Source organism: Kwoniella shandongensis, chromosome 3, assembly GCF_008629635.2.
Source record: "Kwoniella shandongensis chromosome 3, complete sequence".
Classification (NCBI taxonomy): Eukaryota; Fungi; Basidiomycota; class Tremellomycetes; order Tremellales; family Cryptococcaceae; genus Kwoniella; species Kwoniella shandongensis.
Genome location: NC_089289.1, coordinates 651,828 through 663,469, shown reverse-complemented (window position 1 = coordinate 663,469; position 11,642 = coordinate 651,828). Strand labels below are relative to the sequence as shown.

Below are 11,642 nucleotides of genomic sequence, written 5' to 3'. Positions count from 1 at the left end.
CAACGCTTATGGCGGCGACGAGAGCTCGATGGCGACTTTGTTTCCCACGGTCGTATAAAAGGGCAATTCCTCGATAAGAGGCATCCCTCTCTCCTGTACGAGCGAGCACTGTTGACAATTGCATTCCATGACTCTTCTTCAACATTTGCTGTTCAGCTTGATCGACCACAGCATACACATTACTTCCCTTCGGCAACATGGCCCAGGTGGTCACACCCCTAGATCAGCCGTCGTCCTATCGGGACAATAGGTCAGAAGTGAGCGTCGTTTCTCTCGGAGCTGTTCATGCGCCTCTGCGGTCTGTTCCTACGCTTCAGCTAACCTACGACAACAGATTGACCGGGAAACAGAACGTCGATTGCTGGCACAGTCCAACACCCTGTACGTCGGTAACCTCAGTTTCTACACGACAGAAGCGCAGATGTACGAGCGTGAGTGTAGCTGAGTTCGTCACAATGTCTTATTCGAATCGCTAATCCGCTATGTAGTCTTCTCTACTTGTGCAAACGCGGAAGAAGGAGGTGGCATAAAAAGGTAACGTCGACGTGGACACCTCTGATATGTAGCTGATTGGCATGTAATAGAATCATCATGGGACTGGACCGACATCAAAAGTAAGCTCTTTCCGCGCTCACACTCGCTAATATTGTAGAACACCCTGTGGATTCGCTTTCGTCGAATATTTCCTCCATTCAGAAGCAGTGGACTGTCTACGATATATCTCTGGGACAAAACTAGATGAACGAGTGATACGATGCGACATTGATCCAGGATACAAGGAGGGGCGACAGTTCGGCAGAGGAAAGAGTGGAGGACAAGTACGAGACGAATTTAGACAGGAGTACGATAGTGGACGTGGTGAGTTGGTCAGGTTGATCGAACAATGCCGTTGTACCCTGCAGAGTGAACTGACCATTTACCAGGTGGGTGGGGACATCAACGCTTGGAAGAAGAAAGAAGGCGACAAGAGCAAGACCGTTTGCGTACCCAAATGCAGTTCGACACCTACGCCGCAGCTGGCAGCGGTCTCGGCATGGCAGGTGCGGACGTTCCTCGAGGTGAGGGTCCAGCTGGAGACAGACAGAAGAGGGGTAGAAGCGAAGACGAGGACGAGGATGTTGAGCGAAGAGAAGATGAGAAGCGTTTACGGGGAGAACGTGATGACGAATAGATTATGTCCGAAATGTAATGCATATGCTCGTCTACTTTTGCACACGAGTGAAGATGGGAGATTTCTTCTCGTGGATCTGCGGTTGACCTTCGGGTGACCCGGGGATGGTTTTGGAAAGATTCTGTGCGAAAAGGTCAGCAACAAGAAGGGTTTCGTTGCTTTGAACATAGCTATAACCTACCAGTTTAGTAAAGACACATTGGTTGAGCGTCTTTTCAGGTTTTCGGCATGCTTGGAAGTACTTCGATGAGGGCTGAGGTTAGTACCGTGCCGCTGTTGCCAAAGGGCGTCGTTGTTTCATCTCACCTGATTGTTCTTCTCCAGACATTGCCAGTGGGCGTCGAACTCGACCAAACAGCTTTCTCTCATCTTGGTAATCCTGTTGGAGTATCAGCGTTGTAATATTGCAGGCATTTGGCGGCCCACGTACAACTCGGCAGCACATCTTGTGACCTTTCGTCCTTCCTTCAAGCAATGGGCCGGATCCCTGTTCTCCTGTTTACAAAGCATAAAGTCCTCTGCATGAACGTCAGCCACGTATGATTACCCACGCGATTTCGCTGATACTCACCGTTGACATCCTTGCAATGTTGACCGATAAAGAAAGATGCGCTCTTCAATGGAGCTGATGTAACACCGAGCTCGTCAACATGAGGAACGGAGGAAGGGAGAGGATTGGGGTCGGTGTATGGTTGGTCGGTGAGGACGGCGGATCTGTGACTGGCCATGGTGGAAGCGAGGAACGGGAGGGTAAGGACGTGGTAGAGAGGAAGGGAATAGGACTTGTAGATGTAGTTGAGCAGGGGTGCAAGTGTAGACTGCTTGGATTGATGGAATTGACAGATATGGATTGGTTGCGAGAGGCCAGTTAGCAGTTGGCAGTTGGATTATCTGGGATTGACACTCTGCATGCCTAATTGTGATAACTTTGATACCATTCATAGCATAGACAAAGGCCGTATAGCTCCGATCAACTGCATTGGTGGCGAGTCGCGTCAACCACCATCACTCACTCTCATCCACCTCCACTTTTTCATCCACTTTGTCCATTACAACTTCCTCCTCTTTTGCCACCATACTGTACATCGCGTGCATCAACAAGCTAGAACAACTCTAGCAGTCACACCAACAGAGATGTCAAGAAGTCGTAGAGCAGCTGGAGCCGTGCGGGGACCAGCTTCCGCATTGACCTCTTTCCTTGCCGTAAGTCATTCGTTGCGTTCGTTTATCATTCATGTACCGTTTTCTGATCAAGTGAATCATGTAGGGTCTTGGTGTCGAGCCTTCAGAGCGCCTGACTACTTGGGGCGATACGAATAGTATCAACAGACCAGAAGGGACAGATGACCAGCCTTCACTCGCCCATGACGGTCCAGTTTTAGAAGATTCAAACCACCTGGACCCTGCCGGAGCCGTCACCGCTCGAACGGTCGTGGCTGGGCCCAGCGAAGTCGGAGAAGGAGTTCCGGATGTACAAGTAGGAGGTGCCAAGCGCAAACGCGACGGCGAGGTAGGTGTTTTTTTAGGTACAAAGGTCCAGTCACACTCTGACCACATCCACAGAGTGACAGCGAATCGGGTCTCATTACGAGCAAGAGGACCAGAGCGGCGTCCATAGATTCCGACGATCTCGATGCGGACAACGGTCCTGTAGCGGGTCCCAGTAAATCAGCTACGCCGGTGGTTGACTTTCCGGCCTTCGCATCCAGTGCAGCTGGGCCGTTGAAAGCGGTTGGCGAATTCATGGATTGTGGACAGTGTGGCAAGAAGTTTACTGTTGTACGTCCTGATCCTTCCCATATGATATTACCCTGTTTGAATTACTGACTCTCTTCTCAGACGGCATACACCAAAGAGCACCCGACGCATGCTTCAACCTTTCTTTGCGTCAACTGTTGTTACGCACTTGGTATCGATCCTTTCGCCAAACCGAAGAAGGGCGCCGCTGTCAAAAAGAAGCCGGTTGCGAAGAAAGATGTCCGTAGCAAAGTTGTGCACTACGAGGAAAGGAAGGGTGTGAACCCCCTTGGGGACATATGCATACATGTGAGCTTTCTGGTTAAATATATCGGACATGGCTCAATGCGCACGTTCCCAGCTTATCGGCCGATTCATCGAGAACGTTGATCAATTAGGTGATATAGGAGGTATTAATATGGACAAAGTGTGCAAGATCATATCAAAGGGTCGACGATTGTGAGTACTGATCGCGTATTACAAACTGGCGTGCATTCCAGTCACTTACAATCTCATCAGGACTCCGGAGACAGCCCCACTGTTCTACTCCGCCGATCGTGAAACCTTGGCCATGTACGACTGCACTCGTGAGTGGCAAACAATTCTCAATCGAGTCTGACAACCTTTCAGGATTGACGCCAGAAGCTTTTATCACGTTGGGCAAACTTTGCCCTAACCTTCAATCTTTACACCTTCACCTGTGCGGTCAACTGTCGACGGACGCCGTTACAAGCTGGGGCAAATCGTTAAAACACTTGAAGCGTCTCGAGCTGTTCGCTCCCTTTCTCGTTCGAAAAGAGGGCTGGATTTCTTTCCTCAAAGCCATTGGCAAACGTCTTGAAGGTCTCCTTATCACTCAATCGCCCAGGATCGATCTTGAGACAATCAAAGTGTTGGTCAAGTCATGCCCAAATCTCACGGAACTGCGCTTGGCGGAGATTGGGCAGCTGGATAGCGATTGCCTCGCCGCAATGAAACCGCTGAGAAAGCTCAAATTTCTCGACTTGTCCTTCCCCAGTTCACCCTTACCCGACGATGCGGTATCCGACCTACTCTCGGCTGTCGGTGGTAATCTTGAGACGCTTATCCTTGCGGATAATCCCGATCTAACGGATGTCGTCTTGCTGTCTATCGCAAAGCACTGTCCCAAGCTTCGCAACGTCTCCCTACGAAACATGGTGGAGCTCACGGACGAAGGTGTCGCGGCGTTCTTCGAACTACTCAAGAAACGAAACCAGCCTGGCTTGGTACAAATAGACTTGGAGAAGGGTCACGATCTAAGAGAAAAGGCTCTTCACGCTCTGATCGACCATTCTGGGTCGACCGTCGAGAAGCTTAGCCTATTGGGTTGGCGTGAGGTGCCTGCGGACTCGATCAGCGAGTTAATCAGTTGTAGTCAGCTCAAAGAGTTGAACATCGGATGGTGTCGAAACGTGACCGATTCCACTGTCAAGGATATACTGGAGGGATGTCAAGCTATAGAGCTGATGAAGGTGTGGGGTGAGTGTTGAAGGCTTGTGTCCATCGCCTAGCGATCCCGCTGACTTTGATTTGCAGGATGTAACCAGCTGTCCGATGCTGTACCTCGTAAGAAGGGAGTGAATGTCATTGGGATTGAGACTCATTCGATATAGTACTGTACAGAGCAGTAGTAACTTGATATTAGTATTAGTTGTAGCCGTATGTACTATATGTACAGTATGCACCTGTAAGTTACCTGTTATGCCACGTTCGGCGATATATGATTGTATGGTAAGTTGTGATTTGCCACCCATTTAAGCGAGTATCGCCGATTGATTCCGATTCTCATCCTGGCTAGAAGATTCCACTATACCGGACAACTGGCATCTTTTTTTTTCGTGCACTTACTTTACTTTCCAATCGATTGTATCCATCTCAACATCGTCAATCAACTTTCTCCATCCCATCATCACATCCAAAATGTTCGCTCTCTCTCGAACACTCCGAAACACTTCGACTCTTAGTCCCCTTCGAAATGTCGCTGTGAGTTGTGGTCATTCAACGATCAGTGTCGATCGGGAATTGCCGCTGACCGCAAATCATCATCATCGCAGAAGACATCATCACCCCTAATCACCTCCAAACGATTCAACAGTGGCAAGGTTTCTGGCCCCGTGATTGGGTAAGTGTCATGCTACTATCCTACTTGCTATCCTTCCGCTGACATTGCTGTACAGTATCGATCTTGGAACAACAAACTCTTGTGTTTCGTAAGCGTCTCATCGAGTGTCTTCGTAGCAAGTCTCAGTGTTGGACTGACCCCATGCTCAGTATCTTCGAGGGAGGTGCTCCCAAGGTTCTCGAGAATGCCGAAGGTGCCCGAACCACTCCATCAGTTGTTGCTTTCACCAAAGGTGCGCCGATCTGTCTACGGCGACAGTTTTCCTTTCGTACTGATTCATATGTCCTCCAGATGGCGAGCGTCTTGTCGGCCAACCGGCACGAAGACAAGCAGTCGTCAACGGCGAGAACACCATCTTCGCCTCCAAACGGTGAGCTTCCGATCCCCGCAATCATACAAATGCAATCGCTGACTCGATCTTGAAGATTGATCGGTCGAAAGTTCAAGGATGCCGAGGTTCAGAAGGATATTGCCAACGTCCCCTACAAGATCATTGCTCACAACAACGGTGACGCCTGGGTGGAGGCCCGAGGCGAGAAGTACTCTCCTTCGCAAATCGGTGCCTTTGTTGTCGGCAAGATGAAGGACACTGCTTCCGCCTACCTCGGCAAGCCCGTTAAACATGCCGGTAAGTTTGGTTTCTTCTTGCTATACACGCTTCCGCTGACAAGCCGCAGTCATCACTGTCCCTGCCTACTTCAACGACTCTCAGCGACAAGCGACTAAGGACGCCGGTTCCATTGCTGGTCTTGAGGTCCTTCGAGTCATCAACGAGCCCACCGCTGCCGCTCTCGCTTACGGTCTCGACAAGACCGATTCCGCTGTTATCGCCGTTTACGATCTCGGTGGTGGTACATTCGATATCTCTATCCTTGAGATGCAAAAGGGTGTCTTCGAGGTCAAGTCTACCAACGGTGACACCCATCTCGGTGGTGAGGACTTCGATATCGCTCTTGTCAACCACATCTTGGCCGAGTTCAAGAAGGAGTCTGGCATCGACGTCTCCAAGGACCGAATGGCTATCCAGCGAATCCGAGAGGCTGCTGAGAAGGCCAAGTGCGAGCTTTCTAGCGCTGGTTCCACCGATGTTTCCCTTCCTTACATCACCGCAACCGCCGACGGGCCCCAACACATCAACCTCAACCTTACCCGAGCCCGATTCGAGGCCATCGTCAAGCCTCTCGTTGACCGAACCATCGACCCTTGTAAGAAGGCTCTTAACGATGCTGGTGTCAAGGCTTCTGAGATCAACGAGGTCATCCTCGTTGGTGGTATGAGCCGAATGCCCAGGGTTGTTGAGACCGTTAAGGGTGTCTTTGGCAGGGAGCCCAGCAAGGGTGTCAACCCCGATGAGGCCGTTGCCATCGGTGCTTCTATCCAAGCGGGTGTTCTCGCCGGTAACGTTACCGACATTCTTCTCCTCGATGTTACCCCTCTTTCTCTCGGTATTGAGACCCTCGGTGGTGTCTTCACTCGATTGATCAACCGAAACACCACTATCCCCACCAAGAAGTCTCAAACCTTTTCTACCGCTGCCGATGGCCAGACCGCTATCCAGGTCAAGGTCTACCAAGGAGAGCGAGAACTCGTCCGGGACAACAAGCTCTTGGGCGACTTCCAGCTTACCGGTCTTCCCCCTGCCCCCAAGGGTGTCCCTCAAATCCAAATCTCGTTCGACATTGACGCCGACGGTATCGTCAACGTCGGTGCCATTGACAAGGCCACAAACCGCGAGCAGTCCATGACTATCGCCTCTTCTTCTGGTCTTTCCGACAACGAGATCGAGCAAATGGTTGCCGACTCCGAGAAGTACGCCGAGGCCGACAAGGCACGACGACAGGTCATCGAGGAGGCTAACAAGGGAGAGAGCTTCGTTACCGACACTGAGAAGTCTATGGCTGAGTTCGAGGCTCAACTCGATGCCGGCGAGAGAGAGAAGGTTAAGAAGCTGTTGGGCGAGCTCAGGGAGATTGCCGCCAAGGGTGCTGCTGGTGATGCCAGTGTCAAGCCCGAGGACATCAAGTCTGCCCTTGACGCCGCTCAGCAAGCCTCTTTGGGTCTCTTCCAGAAGGTAAGTTGAACGTGACTGGGTTTCGTGTTTTGATACTGATATATGTATTCCCAGGTTTACGAGAAGCGAAACGCCGAGTCCCGATCATCCGAGTCCAGCTCTTCTGACTCTGAGTCTTCCAACACTTCCGACTCTTCTACCTCTGAGGGCGAGAAGAAGTAATAAGGAGTTCTGTTAGGCCGTGTCAGTGTGCATACCTCCATCTCCACCTCTTAGCTTCCTTCCCAACCTTTATAACTTGTATACCCACCCACCTATCCTTAGCAAAAAAACATGTGTGCCGGCAGTCTGGCGGCATGTCGGCAGTATAGTCGCATTCAATCTCATATTTCTTATTTAGCATTATACATTTCCTCTGGTCTTGATAGACGGAAGATGATGGAGCGGACGAACAGTCGATTAGCATTCTTTGTACGATGATGATGAATAAGAAGTCACCCCTCTGATACAGTCAATCACTACTTTGTCTGACGTTTGTTATCAGCGGACTTGTCCGCTCAACTCGCACTGGAACGGCCAACAATCTCGGCGACAGCGTCACGACTCGGTAGGAAAAGTCAACGATACAGTTTACATCTCCCTCTCTCCTTGGTTCTTTCCCCTCTGAAGTACCCTACATACAACGGCTTGTCACATATAGGGTCATGTCAACATCCACCACGCTAGAGCAAAGTAGAGTGCTGTCCATACAGTCTCACGTGGTATCCGGATACGTCGGTACGTCTGTCTGCGTTGCACAAAGAAGATAACTAGTCGCTGATTGAGTTATCAGGCAATAGAGCTGCTACCTTTCCTCTGCAAACATTAGGCTACGATGTCGACGTTATCAACACTGTTCAATTCTCCAATCACACAGGTCAGTCATATTCCCCCATACCCTGTTCCATCAGCTTAATCTCATTCGTAGGGTACGGCTACGTCAATGGTCACAAAACGACCCCCGAGCAGTTGACATCGATTTTCGAGGGTTTAATCACAAACGGTCTCGTCTCTCATGCACGTATTCTGACAGGTTATGTCCCTGGAGCTGAGGCTCTCGAGGTGGTTGCCAAACATATACGTAAAATGAAAGAGGCGAACCCAGACGTGACATATGTGCTTGACCGTGAGTCTCGTCCTAGAATCAAAGTTACCCCACTTAACGTGGCTTATCGTATTCACTTCGCGTTTGTAGCGGTTATGGGCGACATGGGTACAGGTCTATACGTCTCCAAGGAGGTTGTTCCTATCTACAAGAACATGTTGAGTCTAGCGACAGTGATCACGCCTAATCAATTTGAAGTAGAGTGAGTTAGAGTGAGGACGTATGTACTGAAAGGTGCTAAATGATGTTGAATTAGGTTACTGTCCGGTATTGTCATCAACTCGCTCCCGAGCCTTCACACAGCATTACACCAACTGCACACCGCAAACTCTCTCCCTCATGTTGCCTTCTCGTCCATCCCCTTGCCCATATCCCTCGTCTCCACTCTTTCTCTGCCGCCCCCACCAGCATCATACACCAGACTATTGCCGGACCCACTACCTCAATGGTATGACGCTGTAGGGTCAGGAGCACCCGAAGACGAAGTGCTGGTCTGCTTTGCAAGTTCATGGGAGAATGACAGGATGGACACGTGGGCATTTGCTTTACCGACCATTCGAGGTTATTTTTCCGGTGTGGGCGACTTGTTCTCCGCGATGGTGTTGGCCCATTTCAATAACCCGGAGTCCGTATCCGATCTCCCCCCGCTCCCTCATGCTGTTTCGAAAGCCCTACTTGCTGTACAGCAGATCTTACTCAGAACACATCTCTACTCCCTGTCTCGGACAGAAGCATCAGGAACAGCAACTCCTCGTCCTCTTCACCATCCTTCGGACCGCCCAACACTGGACTCGGTCATACCCTCCGATACCGAGCTCGATGCCATGAAACCTTTGAATCCCAACGACCCCAAACGGAAGGCGAAGCGAATGAGGCTGAGAGAACTGCGGGTTATACCAGAGAGAGCCCTGATCCAAGACGGGGGCGAGGGATGGCCTGGGAAACGATTAGATTGGCAGAACGTACTGGAAACATGACACATATAGTACATAGAATGGCTTAATGGTATGTACAATACTCCTCACCCCCCGAGTCGACCTTACTTAGCATATTCATTCGCATCGTCACTCGATCGGATGATCTGGATGCACCTCTCGAGGGTGTCGCGACACTTGTCCTGGATTCGGGTGAGGGCCGCGCCCAGATGAGCGTTATCGACATTCGAATCTTCTGCCAGCTGAGCCAGCTGCCCGCGTAGCTTATATGGCAGAGATCAGAATCGTTGTAGTCGAGCTTGTCGGTTGCTGCTTACCTCGTACAACGTCTTACGTCTCATCACCATGGCGTTTGCCTTGCTCGAGCCTTTGCCTATAGAATGACCATGGACGTTGATTCTCAACACCCTCCGCTTCCAGTAGAACTTAACGCAAGCCCACCTTGCTCTTCCAACTGGCTTAGCTGTATCGCAATCTCGGTCGCCCTCTGCAAAACGTCGGGAGGAAGTGCAGCGAGTTTGGCCAGCTCTAGCCCTGCCGCAGAATCAGTCTCGATATACACCTCAAAATCAACGAGATAACACACCATAATGCTGGACAGTGGCAGGACCCTCTACGACCTTGTACGAGAATGTCGTGGTGAACTCAGGGGAGTGGGGGTTCACATTGTTGACCTGCGCGTTTATCAGCATACAAATGAGGCATTTGTTGTGGGCGATAGTATCTGACCTGAGTGCGTAGATGAAGCCTGGTCAAACGATCAGTCATGCTCATGCAATGAACAGAGTGATGTGAACTTACTTGGTAACGCCAGGCAAATTACCCAAAGTAATAGCAAGATCGTGGAAATGCGTGGCGAAGAAGACGAATGACTAGATGATATGAACGGGCATGAGTGAAACTCAAGTAAGGCAAGCAGTGAACGACCTGCTCTCTTCTCTATCAACGACTCTGCTATAGCATGGGATATTCCTACACCTTCGAGTGGAGCGGTTCCTCTACCCAGCTTGATCAGGTTAGCTCAATCCTGAAGCACAGCACTTACCTCGTCAATCAGAATGAGTGAGCGAGATGTGGCAGTTCCTTCCTCAGTCAGCTCAGCATTTTGCCATGTCCAGTACCTAATATCATTGCTGATGTCGCCATTTCCAATGCGAATGTCGAAAGCCCTTTCTCGATCGAATCTACGTATTTTGTGTTTTTGAGTAGGGTGCTTGTGCGTTGCCTGTTCCTCGCTCACCGTCATTGGACATGCGACTCAGCAAAGCATCGTGGAGTTTGACATTCGCATATTCTGCTGGCACGCTGACTCTTCTTAGCTTGATCGATATCATGCGACTCACAAACACCCAATCATTGCCTGAACAGTAAGCAGTCCGACTTGGCGAAGGTAAGTACTCTTCCCTGACATGCTGTAAAGCGTCGGTCAACCTGGAGTAGAGATAGTACAGGGACGAATTCACTTTGCACCTTGAATGAGCTGAAAGTTTGCCGGTCCGTCGGCAGCGTAACTGAGCATCCTGGCTTAGTTTCCAGCTATGTATGATGAGGTCAAGTCAACCTACATGTCATTAGGAACGCATTCTCCAGCTCCGAGTGTCCTATCGAGAATAGGATGCCTTCCGCTTCGGAACTAAGGTACATGCGTTTGTGAGTGGTATCGACTATTGTGTGACTTACCGCCAGCGTGCTGCCCAGTTCGGGTCGCACTATATCGAGGGAATCAGCTTGCTCCGATGATCAAACTTGGCATCGGTCTTCGAGTTCACCACAAGGACGATCTGCGAGGCGTGCTTAGCGCGAATCTGCATAGCTCAGACACTCAAGTACATACCCTCAGAAGCGTACGCGAAACTGAGGACTAAGTCGAGCTTGGCAATCTGAGTGCCATCAGTAGAATACGTTTTACTATTTGTGCCACGGACTCACGGTCTCGGTGCAACGGTAGAGCGCCACTGCTGTCAGTTATGTACCTGTGTTTCCACATACCTATGTGGTCCACGATTTCTCGGCACATGTCCCTTACAGTCTGCCCACTAAGCAAAAGAATCTCCTCTCGGGATTGGGTCAACAATGAATTCAACGTGAGCTGGAAAGATCAGCAGATGTCAAGCCTATCGGGGTAAGCGATCGATCTACCAAATCATGGGTCTTGAAGCGAGTCCTATCCTTTTGGTAAGTACTGGACATGACCTTGGACAGCTTATGAGTCTTACTTCTGTTTACCCCTTTCGACATGGATAAATTCCGGCGGTAGACCCTCGGAATGGTCGTTATGAATCACAAATTGGTATTGGTTATCAATCACCTCGGTCGAGCAATCAAGGGAGTAAGTCTCTGGCACAGCGTCAATGTCTCCCACATGCCAAAGAGGTGCCACGTAGCTCACTGTTGATTTGATCCAAGTCTTCCATGTGGGAAACGTCAGGACGCGATCAGCCACACGTGAGTATCGCAAGCCTTACGCTCTTGTATATCTGACATGTTATTTCCATAAGTCT

The 11,642-nt window shown here is 50.3% G+C and overlaps 6 protein-coding genes across 6 annotated transcripts; 4 read left to right on the top strand and 2 right to left on the bottom strand.

Moving 5' to 3' along the window:
• Positions 1-197: 197 nt before the first annotated feature.
• CI109_101602 (uncharacterized protein) lies at positions 198-1,171 on the top strand (the record flags this gene model as incomplete). Its single annotated transcript, XM_065967017.1, has 6 exons — positions 198-257; positions 335-431; positions 489-534; positions 585-614; positions 800-858; positions 924-1,171. 6 exons carry the CDS (start codon positions 198-200, stop codon positions 1,169-1,171), a joined length of 540 nt encoding a protein of 179 aa, XP_065823089.1.
• Positions 1,172-1,202: 31 nt separating this feature from the next.
• On the bottom strand, positions 1,203-1,899 carry CI109_101601 (uncharacterized protein; the record flags this gene model as incomplete). Its single annotated transcript, XM_065967016.1, has 5 exons — positions 1,203-1,292; positions 1,353-1,412; positions 1,478-1,550; positions 1,602-1,689; positions 1,743-1,899. The coding sequence occupies 5 exons, from the start codon at positions 1,897-1,899 to the stop codon at positions 1,203-1,205; spliced, it is 468 nt and encodes a 155-aa protein (XP_065823088.1).
• Positions 1,900-2,305: 406 nt separating this feature from the next.
• Positions 2,306-4,542, top strand: CI109_101600 (uncharacterized protein; the record flags this gene model as incomplete). Its single annotated transcript, XM_032002462.1, has 8 exons — positions 2,306-2,374; positions 2,439-2,681; positions 2,735-2,950; positions 3,011-3,217; positions 3,270-3,367; positions 3,428-3,495; positions 3,539-4,408; positions 4,466-4,542. The coding sequence occupies 8 exons, from the start codon at positions 2,306-2,308 to the stop codon at positions 4,540-4,542; spliced, it is 1,848 nt and encodes a 615-aa protein (XP_031863399.1).
• A 307-nt stretch (positions 4,543-4,849) lies between these two features.
• On the top strand, positions 4,850-7,284 carry CI109_101599 (chaperone DnaK; the record flags this gene model as incomplete). The annotated part of the gene is made up of 8 exons (XM_032002463.1): positions 4,850-4,912; positions 4,984-5,051; positions 5,107-5,139; positions 5,201-5,283; positions 5,343-5,421; positions 5,477-5,679; positions 5,729-7,122; positions 7,177-7,284. The coding sequence occupies 8 exons, from the start codon at positions 4,850-4,852 to the stop codon at positions 7,282-7,284; spliced, it is 2,031 nt and encodes a 676-aa protein (XP_031863400.1).
• Positions 7,285-7,766: 482 nt separating this feature from the next.
• On the top strand, positions 7,767-9,183 carry CI109_101598 (pyridoxal kinase; the record flags this gene model as incomplete). The annotated part of the gene is made up of 5 exons (XM_032002464.1): positions 7,767-7,839; positions 7,895-7,978; positions 8,030-8,227; positions 8,297-8,408; positions 8,463-9,183. 5 exons carry the CDS (start codon positions 7,767-7,769, stop codon positions 9,181-9,183), a joined length of 1,188 nt encoding a protein of 395 aa, XP_031863401.1.
• Positions 9,184-9,245: 62 nt separating this feature from the next.
• CI109_101597 (uncharacterized protein) lies at positions 9,246-11,555 on the bottom strand (the record flags this gene model as incomplete). Its single annotated transcript, XM_065967015.1, has 16 exons — positions 9,246-9,404; positions 9,459-9,514; positions 9,583-9,675; positions 9,728-9,815; positions 9,871-9,889; positions 9,943-10,013; positions 10,073-10,161; positions 10,263-10,325; positions 10,382-10,398; positions 10,485-10,553; positions 10,605-10,652; positions 10,707-10,774; positions 10,822-10,850; positions 10,976-11,021; positions 11,071-11,096; positions 11,531-11,555. 16 exons carry the CDS (start codon positions 11,553-11,555, stop codon positions 9,246-9,248), a joined length of 966 nt encoding a protein of 321 aa, XP_065823087.1.
• Between the last annotated feature and the right edge of the window lie 87 nt (positions 11,556-11,642).